At 42.6% G+C, this 15,270-nt stretch overlaps 1 protein-coding gene across 7 annotated transcripts in view; it reads right to left on the reverse strand.

Annotated features, from left to right (window-relative positions):
* The window catches only part of LOC140719268 (BAR/IMD domain-containing adapter protein 2-like 2), a 161,062-nt gene that overhangs the window by 101,300 nt on the left and 44,492 nt on the right, over positions 1–15,270 (reverse strand). For 6 of the 7 annotated variants that reach the window (XR_012096878.1, XR_012096879.1, XM_073033773.1 and 3 more), the window contains exon 3: positions 12,625–12,711. The exons of the other annotated variant lie outside the window; for it this stretch is intronic. Coding sequence is in view for 4 of the 6 variants with exons in the window: in XM_073033773.1 (XP_072889874.1) it covers positions 12,625–12,711 (87 nt within the window). In the remaining 2 variants the exon portion in view is untranslated. The remainder of the gene's footprint in view (positions 1–12,624; positions 12,712–15,270) is intronic. 7 annotated transcript variants of the gene reach the window in all.

A 15,270-nucleotide genomic window follows, 5' to 3' on the forward strand; every position in this document is an offset into this window, starting at 1 on the left:
GACCAGTCCAGTTTATTGTCCATTCGTATCCCCAGGTATTTGTAATCCTCCACTATGTCCACACTGACCCCTTGGATGGAAACAGGGGTCACCGGTGCCTTAGCCCTCCTCAGGTCCACCATCAGCTCCCTAGTCTTTTTCACATTAAGTTGCAGATGATTCTGCTTGCACCATGTGACAAAGTTTCCCACCGTAGCCCTGTACTCAGCCTCATCTCCCTTGCTGATGCATCCAACTATGGCAGAGTCATCAGAAAACTTCTGAAGATGGCAAGACTCTGTGTTGTAGTTGAAGACTACCTGGTCTATAATTTCCTGGACTATCTCTACTCCCTTTCTTGAATAAAGGAACAATATCTGCAACCCTCCAGTCCTCTGGAACCTCTCCCATCCCCACTGATGATGCAAAGATCATTGCCAGAGGATCAGCAATCTTCTCCCTCACCTCCCACAGTAGCCTAGGATATATCTCATCCAGTCCCGGTGACTTATCCAATTTGATGCTTTCCAAAAGCTCCAGCATGTCCTCTTACCTGTTCATTCCTCTATTAATCAAAACATCGACACATACAAAGAAATGTGTTGTTTGTGTCATATCATCTCAGTGAAGATTGTGCTGAACAGCCTGCAAGTGTCACCACATTTGCAACAGCAATATAATATGCCCACTAGTTACTAACCTGAAACATAAGTCTTTGGAATGTGGGAGGAAACAGGAAACTCATATGGCCACAGACGAACTCCTTACAGGCAGCGACAAGAATGAACCCTGAATGGAGATTGCTGGCACTGTATTAACTTTATGCTAATCACTATTTTAAGTGAAAGGTGAAGGATTTGAAAGACAGACACTAATATAGGCCGTGGTGTTGTTTGGCAACAAAAGGATTGTCTAGGAAAGAATTAGACAAGAAATCCACGAGCCATGCAAACAAAGCACTGACCTTTGGAACAAGTCAGGACATACTATTGATAAAGGTATCCAGATGACAAAGGAGAGCTTGAAATATAAAGCCATATTGCTTATGCAAGCAATATTTGTCGCAGTTCTAGACAATTAGTACCAGAGTCCCATTCAAAACCAGCCTGCAAGAAAGTCAATAAATAACTAAAGTCTCAATAAATAAATAAAGAGGAGCCAAAGCAAGTAATTAGTGAACTATAAAATGTACTTTTGAAACCATATAACCATATAACAATCACAGCACGGAAACAGGCCATTCCGGCCCTCCTAGTCCGTGCCGAACTCTTAATCTCACCTAGTCCCACCTACCCGCACTCAGCCCATAACCCTCCACTCCTTTCCTGTCCATATACCTATCCAATTTTACCTTAAATGACACAACTGAACTGGCCTCTACTACTTCTACAGGAACTACGAATGAAGCTAGGTGTTTCCTGGATTTTGAAACTAACAGATAAGATCAGAGAGGGAAAACAGCATGGCAGATAGGAAGAGGAAGAGAGTGGGAGAGGTAGAGTGGGAGAGAGGGAGTGGGGTACATACATATCGGTTGGTTGGTGGTCAGGTTTCCGAGTAACAGAACTAAGTGTTGTTTTATCGTACAGAATGTTCATTAGTTCATAAACCTGTAGTGTTTACAACTTCCATATCTATCTGAATCAGCAGTGGTTGTTGCCAACGTGAACAAGTCTCTTGAATGAAACTGAGAAGCCCTATAGGTATGGTGGAGATTAGCAGAGTGTTTTCATACGTTGAGATGTGATTATCAGTGACAAAGCCTATATTTCTTGCCCAGTGCAAGAATTGTACCTATATTTCTAAAAGCCTATATTTCTTGTCCTTGAGAATCTGGGGTTGAGCTGTCTTCCCGGACTCCTGCAATGATATTGTGCTTGTTATGGAGCCATTTTGGAGTCAAAGTACCTTGGGTCTGGAGTTACCTGAGTAAATTTCCTGACAGATATTAAAGAGCCAAATGAGTTTTAAGACAATTAGTGAGGCTAATTTAGATTCTAACTAATATCTAATTAACATTTTAATTTCCCAGGGAGCTCTGGTGGTACTTGAACACTCATCTCAAAGTTGTTGGTTCTGGCCTCTATGTTACCTGAATTTAACCACTACACCAGCAATCTTCAATCAAAAACTTGACCAGAAAGGTAGATTTTAAGGAGGGGTGAAGATGCAGAGAGATTTAGGAAGGAAATTCCAGAGCTTAGGATGATAGATGATAAGATCTTAAAATTACAAGGTGATTAAAGGCATTGACCTAACAGAAGAAAGTCACAGTGGTCAGGCCTCTGGCACTGAGTCTGGCTCTGCGACTCAGAAGGGAAGGGGTGAAAAGAGGCACGCTGTGATGATACCTGATGATAAGGGTTTCATTAGTTAGCGGAATAGACAAAAGGTTCTGTGGACAAGAACAAGATTCCTGGATGATATGTTACCTCCCAGGTGCTAGGGTCTGGGATATCTTGGATCAAGTCCTCAGCATTCTTAAGTAGGATGGTGAACAGCCTGAAGTCAAGGTCTATGCAGGTACCAATGAGGTAGTAAGGACGTGTGATGAGGTTCTGCATAGGGAGTTCAGGGAGTTAGTTGCTAAATTAAGGGCAGAACCTCCAGGGTTATGATCTCAGGATTGCTACCCATGCCATGTGCTAGTGAGGCCAGAACTAGGAAGATTATACAGTTTAATATGTGGCTAAGGAGTTGGTGTAGGAGGGAGGGCATAAGATTTTTTGGGTCATTGGGCTCTCTTCCACGGAAGGTAGGACCTGTACAGACAATACGGTTTCCACCTGAACTGGTGGGGGACTAATATCCTGTGGTAAGGTTTGTTAATGCTGCAGGGTGGGGTTAAACTAGAGTTGCAGGGGGATGGGAACTAGAGTGCCAGAACATGGAGAGGTTGTGGAGGCAGATGTTGGTGAGACCTCAGACAAAGTTAAAAATGAAACGGTTAAGCATGGTGCAACTAGTGTTCTCAGCTACCAATATTTCAATGCAAGAAGTATTGTAGGAAAGGTGGACAAGGTAGCTGGTTTACAAACAGAAGCAATGTGCAGCGAGGAGAGGCTGTTGATGGGGCAAAATTGCAATCAGCAGAATGTGTTGCAATGTAAAAGGCAGACAAATTCGAAAAGGGTGAATACAGGACTTAAAGTGTTATATTTAAATATTATATTATATTTAACAACAGCAAGGGCCAAACTGTCCCGAGCCATCAAAGGGGCAAAGCGTGCACATGCCCAGCTAATCCACAGTCACTTCCAGGACAGCAGCGACACGCGGTGCATGTGGAAGGGCATCCAGGACATCACCAATTAAAAGACAACGTCACCTGACTGTGCAGGTGATGCCTCCCTCACAAATGCGCTGAATAACTTCTACGCCCGGTTTGAGGCGGAAAATGACGTGGCGGCGAGGAAGTCCACCCCTCCTACGAATGACCAGGTGCTATGTCTCTCCGTGGCTGATGTGAGAAGAACCCTGTGCGGGGTCAACCCATGGAAGGCTGCTGGACAAGACAACATCCCTGGTAGAGTGCTCAGAGGATGTGCAGACCAGCTGGCAGATGTTCTCACTGACATCTTCAACATCTCCCTGAGCAGTGCCACCATTTCAACGTGCTTCAAGGCCGCCACCATCGTCCCTGTGCCGAAGAAGTCTTCAGTGTCCTGCCTAAATGACTACCGTCCCGTTGCACTTACATCCATCATCATGAAGTGTTTCGAGAGGCTCGTCATGAGGCATATCAAGACCCTGCTGCCCCCCTCACTGGACCCCCTGCAGTTTGTGCACTGTCCCAACCGTTCAACAGATAACGCCATTGCCACCACCCTCTACCTGGCCCTAACCCACCTGGACAAAAAAGACACATACTGTCACCATAAGACACGATGCTGTTCATAGATTTCAGTTCAGCATTCAACACAATCATCCCTCAGAAACTGATTAGAAAGCTGAGCCTACCGGGCCTGAACACCTCCCTCTGCAACTGGATCCTAGACTTCCTGACTGGGTGACCTCAGTCAGTCCGGATCGGGAGCTGCATCTCCAACACCATCACACTGAGCACGGGGGCTCCCCAGGGTTGAATGCTCAGTCCACTGCTGTTCACTCTGCTGACCCATGACTGTGCTGCAACACACAGCTCAAATCATATCATCAAGTTCGCCGATGACACAACCGTGGTGGGTCTCATCAACAAGAACGACGAGTCAGCTTGCAAAGAGGAGGTGCAGCGGCTAATGGACTGGTGCAGAGCCAACAACCTGTCTCTTAATGTGAATAAAACAAAAGAGATGGTTGTTGACTTCAGGAGGGCACAGAGCGACCACTCCCTGCTGAACATCAATGGCTCCTCGGTAGAGATCGTAAAGAGCACCAAATTTCTTGGTGTTCACCTGATGAAGAATCTCACCTGGTCCCTCAACACCAGCTCCATAGCAAAGAAAGCCCAGCAGCGTCTCTACTTTTTGTGAAAGCTGAGGAAAGTCCATCTCCCAACCCCCATCCTCATCACTTTCTACAGGGGTTGTATTGAGAGCATCCTGAGCAGCTGCATCACTGCCTGGTTCAGAAATTGCACCATCTCAGATCGCAAGACCCTGCAGCGGATAGTGAAGTCAGCTGAGAAGATCATCGGGGTCTCTCTTCCCGCCATCATGGACATTTACACTACACGCCACATCCGCAAAGGAAATAGCATTATGAAGGACCCCATGCACCCCTCATACAATCTCTTCTCCCTCCTGCCGTCTGGGAAAAGGCTCCGAAGCATTCGGGCTCTCACAACCAGACTATATAACAGTTACTTCCCCCAAGCTATCAGACTCCTCAATACCCGAAGCCTGGACTGACACCTTGCCCTACTGTCCTGTTTATTATTTATTGTAATGCCTGCACTGTTTTTGTGCACCTTATGCAGTCCAGTGTAGGTCTGTAGTCTAGTATAGCTTTCTCTGTGTTTTTTTTTTAATTACATAGTTCAGTCTAGTTTTTGAAATGTATCATGTAAACCATGGTCCTGAAAAATGTTGTCTCATTTTCACTATGCACTGTACCAGCAGTTATGGTCGAAATGACAATAAAAGTTGACTTGATTTGACTTAAATATGCAAAGTATATGGAATAAAGTAGATGAACTTGTAGCACATTTGCAGATTGGCAGGTATGATGTAGATATCACTGAATCATGGCTGAAAGAAGATTACAGTTGGGAGCTTATTGTCAAAGGACAGGCAGGAAGGCAGAGGGGGCAACAATGTACTTTGATAAAAAATTATATCAAATCATTAGAAAGAGGTATTGTGGGGTCAGAAGCTGTTGAGTCATTGTGGATAGAGCTAAGGAACTCCAAGGGTAAAAAGACCCTGTTGGGAGATGTATACAGAATCCCAAACAATAGGAAGGATGCAGTCTACAAATTACAATGGGAGACAGAAAATGCATTCCAAAAGGGCAATGTTACAATAGTCAAGGGGGATTCCAATATGCAGGTAGATTGGGGAAAATCAATTTGGTGCCGGATTCCAGGAGGGGGACTTTCTAGCATGCCTACGAGATGGCTTTTTAGAGCAGCTTGTGGTTGAGCCCACTAAGGGATAAACTATTCTGGATTGGGTGTTGTGCAACAAACCAGAATTGTTTAGAAACCTTAATATTAAAGAAACCTTAGGGGAAAGTGATCATAATATGATTGAATTCATCCTGAAATTTGATAAGAAGAAGCTAAAGTCTGATGTATGACTATTACTGAGGAGTAAAGGGAATTCCAAAGGCATTAGAGAGGAGTTGGCCTGATTGGAAAAGAACTCTGACAGGGTTGATGGCAGAGCAGCAATGGATGAAATTTCTGTAAGCAATTCAAAAGGCACATAATATATGCATCCCAAAGAAGTATTCTAAAGGCAAGATGACACAACTATGGCTAACATGAGAAGTCAAAGCCAACATAAAAGCCAAAGGGAGGACATATAATAGAGCAAAAATTAGTGGGAAGTTAGAAGATTGGGAAGCTTTTAAAAATCAACATAGAATCATTATTGAAAGATAATAATTGAAAGATCATAAGGCGATCTTATTGAAACATATAAGATTGTGAAGGGGCTTGATCGGGTGGATGCGGGGAGAATGTTCCCAATGATGGGTGAAACTAGGACTAGGGGGCATAATCTTAAAATAAGGGGATGCCGTTCCAGGACTGAGATACGGAGAAATTTCTTCACTCAGAGGGTAGTGGGGCTGTGGAATTTACTGCCCCAGAGAGCTGTGGAAGCTACTACACTCAATAAATTCAAAACGGAGATAGACATTTTCCTGGATAAAAATGGCATTTGGGGATACGGTGAGCGAGCAGGTAAGTGGACATGAGGCTAGGTTTAGATCAGCCATGTGATCTCCTGGACCAGTTTTCGATAGCCTGGATGGGTCAGAGAGGAATTTTCCAGATTTTTTCTCCTCAATTGGCAACTCGGTTTTTTTTCCCCGGGTGATCACATGGGTTTGGGCGGGATGAATAATAAAATAGAATGGTCGGCATGGTGCCCTGTTGGTTGGCACTGTTGCCTTGTGGGATTCGGTGAAAACTAGAGTTAAGATTGGATCAGCCATGATCTTGTTGAATGGCGGAGCAGGCTTGAGGGGCCGATTGGCCTACTCCTGCTCCTATCTCTTATGTTCTTATGTTCATTAAAACGTCATTAAGAAGGTACAGATGGAATACAATAGTAAGCTAGCCAGTAATATTAAAGAGGATACCAAAAGTTTCTTCAGGTACATAATGTGTAAAAGAGGAGAGAGTGGATATTGGACTGCTGAAAAATTATGCTGGAGAGGTAGTAAAGGGGGAACATGGAAATGGTGGATGAATTGACCAAGTATTTTGCAACAGTCTTCACTGCAGAAGACACTAGCATTATGGTGGGAGTTCGAAAGTGTCCGGGCTCATGAAGTGTGTAAAGTTACCATTACTAGAGAGAAGGTTCTTGGGAAACTGAAAGGTCTGAAGGTAGATAAGTCACCTGGACCAGATGGTGTACACCCCAGAGTTCTGAAAGAGATGGCTGAGGAGATGCTGGAGCCATTAGTAATGCTCTTTTAAGAATCATTAGATTCTGTAATGGTTTTGGAAGACTGAAAATTGCAAATTTTATTCCACTCATCAACAAGGGAGAGAGGCAGAAGAAAGGAAACTATAGGCCAGTTAGTCTGACCTCAGTGGTTGAGATGTTGGAGTTGATGATTAAGAATGAGCCTCAGGGTACTTGGAGGCACATGATAAAATAGGCCATAGTCAGCATGGTTTCCTCAAGGGAAAATCTTGCCTGACACATCAGTTGGAATTCTTCGAAGAAATAACAAGCAGGATAGACAAAGGAGATTCGGTTGGTGTTGTGTACTAGATTTTCAGAAGGCCTTTGACAAGGTGCCACACATGAAGCTGTTTAATAGTAAATGAGGCTGTATTATAGTAAAGATTCTAGCATGGATAAAGCAGTGGCTAATTGGCAGGAGGCAAAGAATGAGAATAAAGGAAGCCTTTTCTGATTGGAGGCTACCCAAACTGAATATGAGGTGTTGCTCCTCCACTCTGAGAATGGCCTCATCATGGCACATGTTGGAATGGGAATGAGATTAGGAATTAAAATAGCTGCACACCGGGAAATTCTGCTATTGGAGGATGGAGCAGAGATACTCAACAAAGTGGTCCCCCAATTTATGATGAGTCTCACCAATGTGGAGAAAGCTGTATCAGGAGCATCAGACACAATACACAACCCAACAGATTCATACGTGAAGCGTTGCCTTTCCTGGAAGGACTGTTTGGGGCCCTGAATGGAGGTGAGGGAGTTGGTGAATGGCCAAGTATAGCACTTCGGCCACCTGCAGGGATAAGTGCCAGGAGGAACCTTAGTAAGGAGGGATTAAAGGACAAGGAAATCACAAAGGGAGTGACCCCTGCAGAAATTGAGAAGTGGCCAGAGGAGGTAAAGATGAGCTTGGTGGCTTTTTGAGATGGCTGAAGCTGTGTTGAATGATGTGTTGGATGTCAATAGACAATAGGTGCAGAAGTAGACCATTCGGCCCTTCGAGCCTGCAACGCCATTTTGAGATCATGGCTGATCAATTCCTATCAATACCTGGTTCCTGCCTTGTCCCCATATCCCTTGATTCCCCTATCCATAAGATACCTATCTAGCTCCTTCTTGAAAGCATCCAGAGAATTGGCCTCCACTACCTTCCGAGGCAGTGCATTCCAGACCCCCACAACTCTCCGGAAAAGGAAAGCCAGATCCTGACAACAGATATGACAGGGATGAAGGAACTGGGAAAAGGGAACAGCATTTTTACAGGAGACAGGGTGGGAAGAGATATCGTCAAAATAGCTGTGGGAATTGGTAGTTTGATAAAAGCTGGCAGTAAACAGTCTGTCTCCACAGATGGAGACAGAGAGATCAATAGAGCGGAGGGAGGTGTCAGGTATGAACCAATTGAATTTAAGGACAGAGAGGAGGTAGAAGGCAAAGTTGATGAAATTGATGTGCTCAACATGGGTGTATGAAGCAGCACCAATGCAGTCATCAATGTAGCGAAGGAACAGTTGGAAAGTATTATCAGGGAAGGATTTGAACATGGACTGCTCTTTGTAGCAAACAAAAAGGGAGACATAGCTGGAACCCATGGCTACCCCTTGAGTCTGGAGAAGGTGAGAGGGGCTAAAGGAGAGATCTTGTTTCTTAACTGGGGCTCAGCGCTGGTCAGTGAGCAATTGGGTGAGATCTGAAATGGATGGTGAATGGGTAGCAGAGACCTGGGTGATGTCACGATTGAATCTGAAAAAGCTCCAGATGAATCTCATGGAAGAATTAATAGTGGAAAGGTTCAAATGGAAAAGAAGAGGGAAAGGATTCTGGTTGTCCTTGTACCTCAACAAGTAGCTGGAAAAAGGAACTGCTACATATTTCATTATGGAAGGGTACTAGTGTTAAACATAAAACATTGAACAGTACAGCACAGAACAGACCCTTCAACCCACAATGTTGTGCCGACCATTTAACATACTGCCCAACATTTAAACTTCCCTCCCACATAGCCCTCCATTTTTCTATCATTCAGGTGCCTATATCTTATCTAAGAGGTCGACTCCACAACCTATGGACTCACTTTCAATAACTCTACAACTCATGTTCACAGTATTATTTATTTATTAAGTTTATATTTGCAAGGATTATCATCCTTTGCACCATGGTATGTAGTTTTATGTAGTTTTTCACTGATTCTATTGTGTGTCTTTCTTCCACTGTGAACGTCTACAAAAAAATTAATCATATACACACTTTGATTATAAATTTACTTTGAACTTTGAAATTAAATGGTCCTTTAAAAAGTATTCACCTCCTTGAAAGTTTTCATATTTTATTGTTTTACAACATTGAATCACAGAGGATTTAAATTGGCTTTTTTTGACCACAGAAAAAGACTCTTTCTGTCAAAGTGAAAACAGATCCCTACAAGGTGATCTAAAATAATTACAAATATAAAACACAAAAAAAAATTGATTGCATAAGTATTCGCCCCCTTCAGCTCTGTGTGGATATGTCTCTATCGGCTTTGCACATCTGGACATGGCAATTTTTCCCTATTCTTCTTTACAAAACTGCTCAAGCAGGGGAGGTGTGTTTTTGATAATGTGCAGTATTTGGCTTATGTCAAACCTATCATTTTTTCTGATGGCCAAAAAGCTCAATTTTAGTTTCATCAGACTATAGAACCATCTTCCAGCTAACTTCAGAGTCTCTCACATGTCTTCTGGTAAACTCGAGCCGAGATTTCATGTGAATTTTTTTCAACAGAGGCTTTCTCTTTTCCACTCTCCCATAAAGCTGTGACTGGTGAAGCACACCCCAGCAACAGTTGTATGTGCAGTCTCTCCCATCTCAGCCACTGAAGCTTGTAACTCCTCCAGAGCTGTCATAGGTCTCTTGGTGGTCTCCCACACTAGTCCCCTTCTTTCATGGTCACTCACTATTTGATGACAACCTGCTCCAGGCAGATTTACAGCTGTGCCATTTTCTTTCCATTCCTTGATGATTGACTTAATTGTACTCCAAGGGATATTCAGTGATGAAAACTTTCTTGTATCCATCTCCTGATGCGTGCTTTTCAATAACCTTTTTGCGGAGTTGCTTGGTGTGTTCTTTTATCTTCACGGTGTTGATTTTGCCAGGATACTAACTCACCAGCAGTTGGACTTTCAAGATACATTTCAAGGTGTATTTTGACTACAATAAATTGAAACTCCTTGACTGCACAGAGGTCTCCAAAAACAGATCTCCATTTAACCAATTATGTGATTCCCAAAACCAATTGGCTGCACCAGTGATGATTTGGTGTGTCATATTAAAGGGGGCAAATACTTATGCAATCAATTTTTTTGTGTTTTATATTTGTAATTAATTTAAATCACTTTATAGAGATCAGTTTCCACTTTGACACGAAAGAGTCTTTTTCTGTTGATCAGAGTCCAAAAAGCAAAATTAAATCCACTGTGATTCAGTGTTGTAAAACAATGAAACATGAAAACTTCCAAGGGGGGGCGCATACTTTTTATAGACACTGTACTATATCTACCTCTACCGCCACCCCTCATACCACCATGTTTCATGCATTTATCACTCTCTGCATGAAAAATTTCCTCATATTCCCTCTATGCTTTCCTCCAATCACCATAAAAGTATGTCTGCTTGAACTAACCATTGTTACCTTGGAAAAAAAGGCACTGGCTATCCACTCCAACTATGCCTCTCATGGACACAACAGCTTCTGCAGATGCAGATAATCTTTTTTTTAATTATTTTTTATACGTTTCTACACTATATCTACCCAACAGAAAAAAAACACCAGCAAAATGGAGAATTATACAGTGCTAAACAAATGTGTCTAATATACAATTCATAACAATACAGAAAAAGTACCCAAAATGAAATCACTACAACCCTCCCACTACAAAACTCCAAGCCAACCATTACAATGCAAAGTTAATCAGAGGTTTCCTCACCACAGAGCTATAAATATAAAAAAGCATAATGCCTACTGCCTAAACTATAATGTATTTCACAACAAAAAAAACGTAAAACTTAACCTGAAAAAAAAGCTGTAAGTAAGGGATTGTAGTACAAAAAAAGTGGATAAACCGTTAAACAGGAATTACGAAAATATTCAAGAAAAGGTACCCACACCATATGAAACTTCATGTCCAAATTAAGAAGTGAATAATGAATCTTTTCAAGGTCTAAACAAGACATGATATCTTTAAGCCATTGAGCATGAGTGGGTGGGGCAACATCTCTCCACCTAAAAAGAACTAACCGTCCAACCAAAAGAGATGCAAAAGTTCGGCGTTTAGTCGGACTCAGATGCATGTCAACTTCACCCAAGGTGCCAAAAAAGAACAATCAAAGGGTTTCTTTAGATATCTTCAAATTAGACATTTTATTAACCCTTTAATATCAGACTTTCCAGAGATGCCCGAGAAAAACGTTGTGGACCTGTTTCTTTGTATAAACTCATTGGGCAAAGGTTTGATATCTACTATTCACAATAAGTTAACGACTTTGAGATGTGCCCCCTTTGATAAAATCAGAACTGCCTGGGAGCATAATTTAAATATTTCTCTGTCTGATGAGGTTGGGGATTCAATTCTTAAATCAGTTAATTCAATCTCTTTATGTACTCGCCACTGCCTTTTACAGTTCAAGGTTGTACATAGGGCTCATATGTCTAAAACTAAATTATCATGGTTCTATCCTGATATTAGTCCCTTTTGTGATAAGTGTAAAGGGGGCGAGGCTTCTCTTATTCATATGTATTGGGCCTGTCCTAGTTTGGACAAATTTTGGAGAGATGTTTTTTTAACTTTATCCCATATTCTTAATTGCCATTTAGAACCTAACTCTTTGAGATGCAGATAATCTTAAGTAACTGAAAAAATGCTGGAGGAACTCAGCAACATTGATTGTTTATTCCCCTCCATAGATGCTGCCTAACTCACAGAGTTCCTCCAGCATTTTGTGTCTGTTGCTATCTATGCCTCTTATCACCTTATACAACTCTATCAAGCTGCCTATCAGCCTCCCTCACACTGGACAGAAAAGCCGTAACTTGTTCATACTGTAAGAAGGTTCACCAACATGACTCACTGGAGTTCAGAAGAATGAGAAGGGATCTCATTGAAACCAATCAAATATTGAAAGGACTAGATAGAGTGGACATGGAGAGGATGTTTACTATAGAAGAGGAGTGTAAAGTCACAGGGCATAGAAGGACATCCTTTTAGAACAGAGATGAAAAGAAAATCCTTTTGCCACAGGATGGTAAATCTGTGGAATTCATTGCCACAGACAACTGTGGAGACAAAGTTATTCGGTATTTTAAGGTGGAAGTTGATAGATTCTTGATTAGTCAGGGCATCAAGGTTGTGGGAAGAAGGCAGGAGAATGGGGTTGAGGGGGATAATAAATTAGCCATGATGGAATGATGGAGTAGACTCAATGGGTGGAATGGCCTAATGTCTTCTGGTTTTATGGACTAAGGTGATCCTTGGGGAGACCAACCGTGGGAAAAGCCCTGACCCTCAGGGTAATGCTCTCTTACCCAGTGTCTGCGATGTCGATGTCTTCAAGGCCTGCTCACCAAATTTCGCAACCGCAGCAAAGTATGCATTTGCTGCCCCAGTCAATGCTGCAAGAGGATTACAATAATAAGTTAGTAGTTGTGGAAAAGGGGGTACATCACCGAGGGATTCCCTTCCCGCTTAGGCAGTGTCTCGGGAGTGAGGCTGACCTGCTCCTCACAATGTCTAGGGGCTCTGAGGTGCCTCAAAAGGTTAATGAAACTGCAAGCTCTGCCTCTATTGGGACAAGGGTTGGTTATTGGGTGACAAGCAATTAGCTCAGGAGATATAAATTTACTCTACAACTACAGACATATGGCTAATGACTCTTTACAACTTATTTTATCAGTATTTTTTTGCACAATTTGTCTTTATTGAACATTGATGGCAGCACCATCATACCTCTAGCCTCCCCAGCATCAAGCACACCTTCAAAGACAATGTCTCCAAAAGCTGGAATCCATCTTTAAAGACACCCTCTTCTCATTAGCACCATCAAGAAGGAGGTACAGCAGCCTGAAGACACACATATTAGGAACAGCTCCGACCCCTCCACCATCAGATTTCTGAATCATTTAAGAACCCACAACACTGCCTCACTAATTTTGCTCTCTTTTGCACTATATATTTCTAATATATATTTCTTACTGTAATTTGTACTATGCTTTATGTATTGCACTGAACTGCTGCCATAAAACAACAAATTTCACAACATACATCGTTGATAACAAATCTAATTCTGATTGTTTGTCATTCTTTGTTTAGGACATGCCATGGTATCATAGCAGTTAGCGTAACACTTTACAGCACCAGCTGTTAGATCGGGGTTCGATTCCTGTCGCTATCTGTAAGGAGTTTGTACGCTCTCCCCATGACCATGTGGGTTTCCTCTGGGTGCTCTGGTTTCCTTTCACATTCCAAAGTCATACAGTTAGGGTTAGTGGGCCAACAACATCTCTGTGATGTGGTGATGTAGCAGTTAGTGTAGCACTATTACTCAAACAACCATGGCTCAGACTTCGTTTTTTCTTATTGGGATGGTTTTTAGGACAGAAAGGGGAGTTAAGGGTCAGGAGTCAGGATAGCATTTGGGGCAGTGATGTGTGGCAATTAGGGGTCTGATCATGGTTTGAGGACAGGATGTAGAAGAGTCAGAGGTCAGGACTTGGCTCTGCGCTCCATGTTTGAAAGACAGCAGTGTGAATGGGTGACATCCAGGGTTGAGGCCTCCACTCCATGCTCTAGACATGCAATAAATGACATCCAAAGTCCAGGCCTCAGCAGCATAATCAAATGCCAACAATGTGGTCATGGTGCGTCCCAGGGTTGTTGTGTTCATTATTGAGCACACTAAGATGCTACCGTGCAGGGTAGTTAACTGAACTTTATTGAGAACCCTGCTTGTATAGTATGTAAACTCCTCCCATGTGGGAGTGGTTAACTGTGACACAGAAATAACACTATTAACTATGACATCTCATCTTCTTGAAAAAAAGAAAATCCACACATGTACTTCTTGTCTGAAATAAAGCAATTCAGTTTACCCATTGCACATGACTTATGCTCCTTACATAAACATAAAAATTGCCAACTTAACTGTCTTTTTCTTTGTTTTAACTCTCTCTGTCTCACTCTCTGTTTCCTCCTTTTTTCACCAATTCCTTTTTTTAAAAAGAACAGTCTCTATTTTGTGAAATATTTTCAAGATTAGAACTCTTTTCAAAAAAGCACAAAACTTAATGGAGGTTCTGGCAGGATCTCCCAGTGGCCACCCATTTTAATTCCACTTCCCATTCCCATCCTAATATGTCCATCCATGGCCTCCTCCACTGTCATGATGAGGCCACACTTAGGTTGGAAAACAATATCTAATATTCTGTTTGGGTAGCCTCCAACTTGATGGGATGAACATCGATTTCTCAAACTTCTGGTAATGCCCCCCACTACACCCCCTTTACCATTTCCTTATCCCTCCCTCACCTTATCTCCTTGCCCACCCATTGCCTCCCTCTGGTGCCCTCCCCCCTTTTTTCTCTCTTCCATGGCCTTCTGTCTCTTTCCCAGCTCTTTGTTTCATCCCCTCCCTCTTCAGGTTTTACCTATCACCTGGTGTTTCTCTCTTCTCTCACCCCACCGTTTAAATCTACTCAGCATTTTTCTCCAGTCCTGCCGAACGGTCTCGACCCAAAACATCAACTGTGCTTTTTTCCACAGATGCTGCCTAGCCTGCTGAGTTCTTCCAGCATTTTGTGTGGGTTGGAAGGAAGAACGGGTAGGCATGCTCTCAGTCTCTGGCCCATTGACAACTTTGATGAACTATAGCCATTCACAAGAGGTGTAGGGTGATAAGCTAGCAGTGCTTATGCCTTTTGCCTTCAGCCCTTTCCGCTTCCCCATTGCCTTGGGTATTGTGCACTGCTTGTCAGGTGTTTGAACTCATAGCAAAGGTTTTGAATTCTGAGCAGGAGAACTGTGGACCATTGCATTGTTTGACACAAGTGTCTCTGGAATTCCATGGTGAGCAAATACAGCTTTCAGGTGCTGTATAACTGCTGCTGAAGATGTAAAGGACAGTTTGGACACCTGAAAATTCCTTGAGTAGTAATCCACAGTGAGAAAATACAGTG

Source organism: Hemitrygon akajei, chromosome 31 (assembly GCF_048418815.1).
Source record: "Hemitrygon akajei chromosome 31, sHemAka1.3, whole genome shotgun sequence".
Lineage (NCBI taxonomy): Eukaryota > Metazoa > Chordata > Chondrichthyes > Myliobatiformes > Dasyatidae > Hemitrygon > Hemitrygon akajei.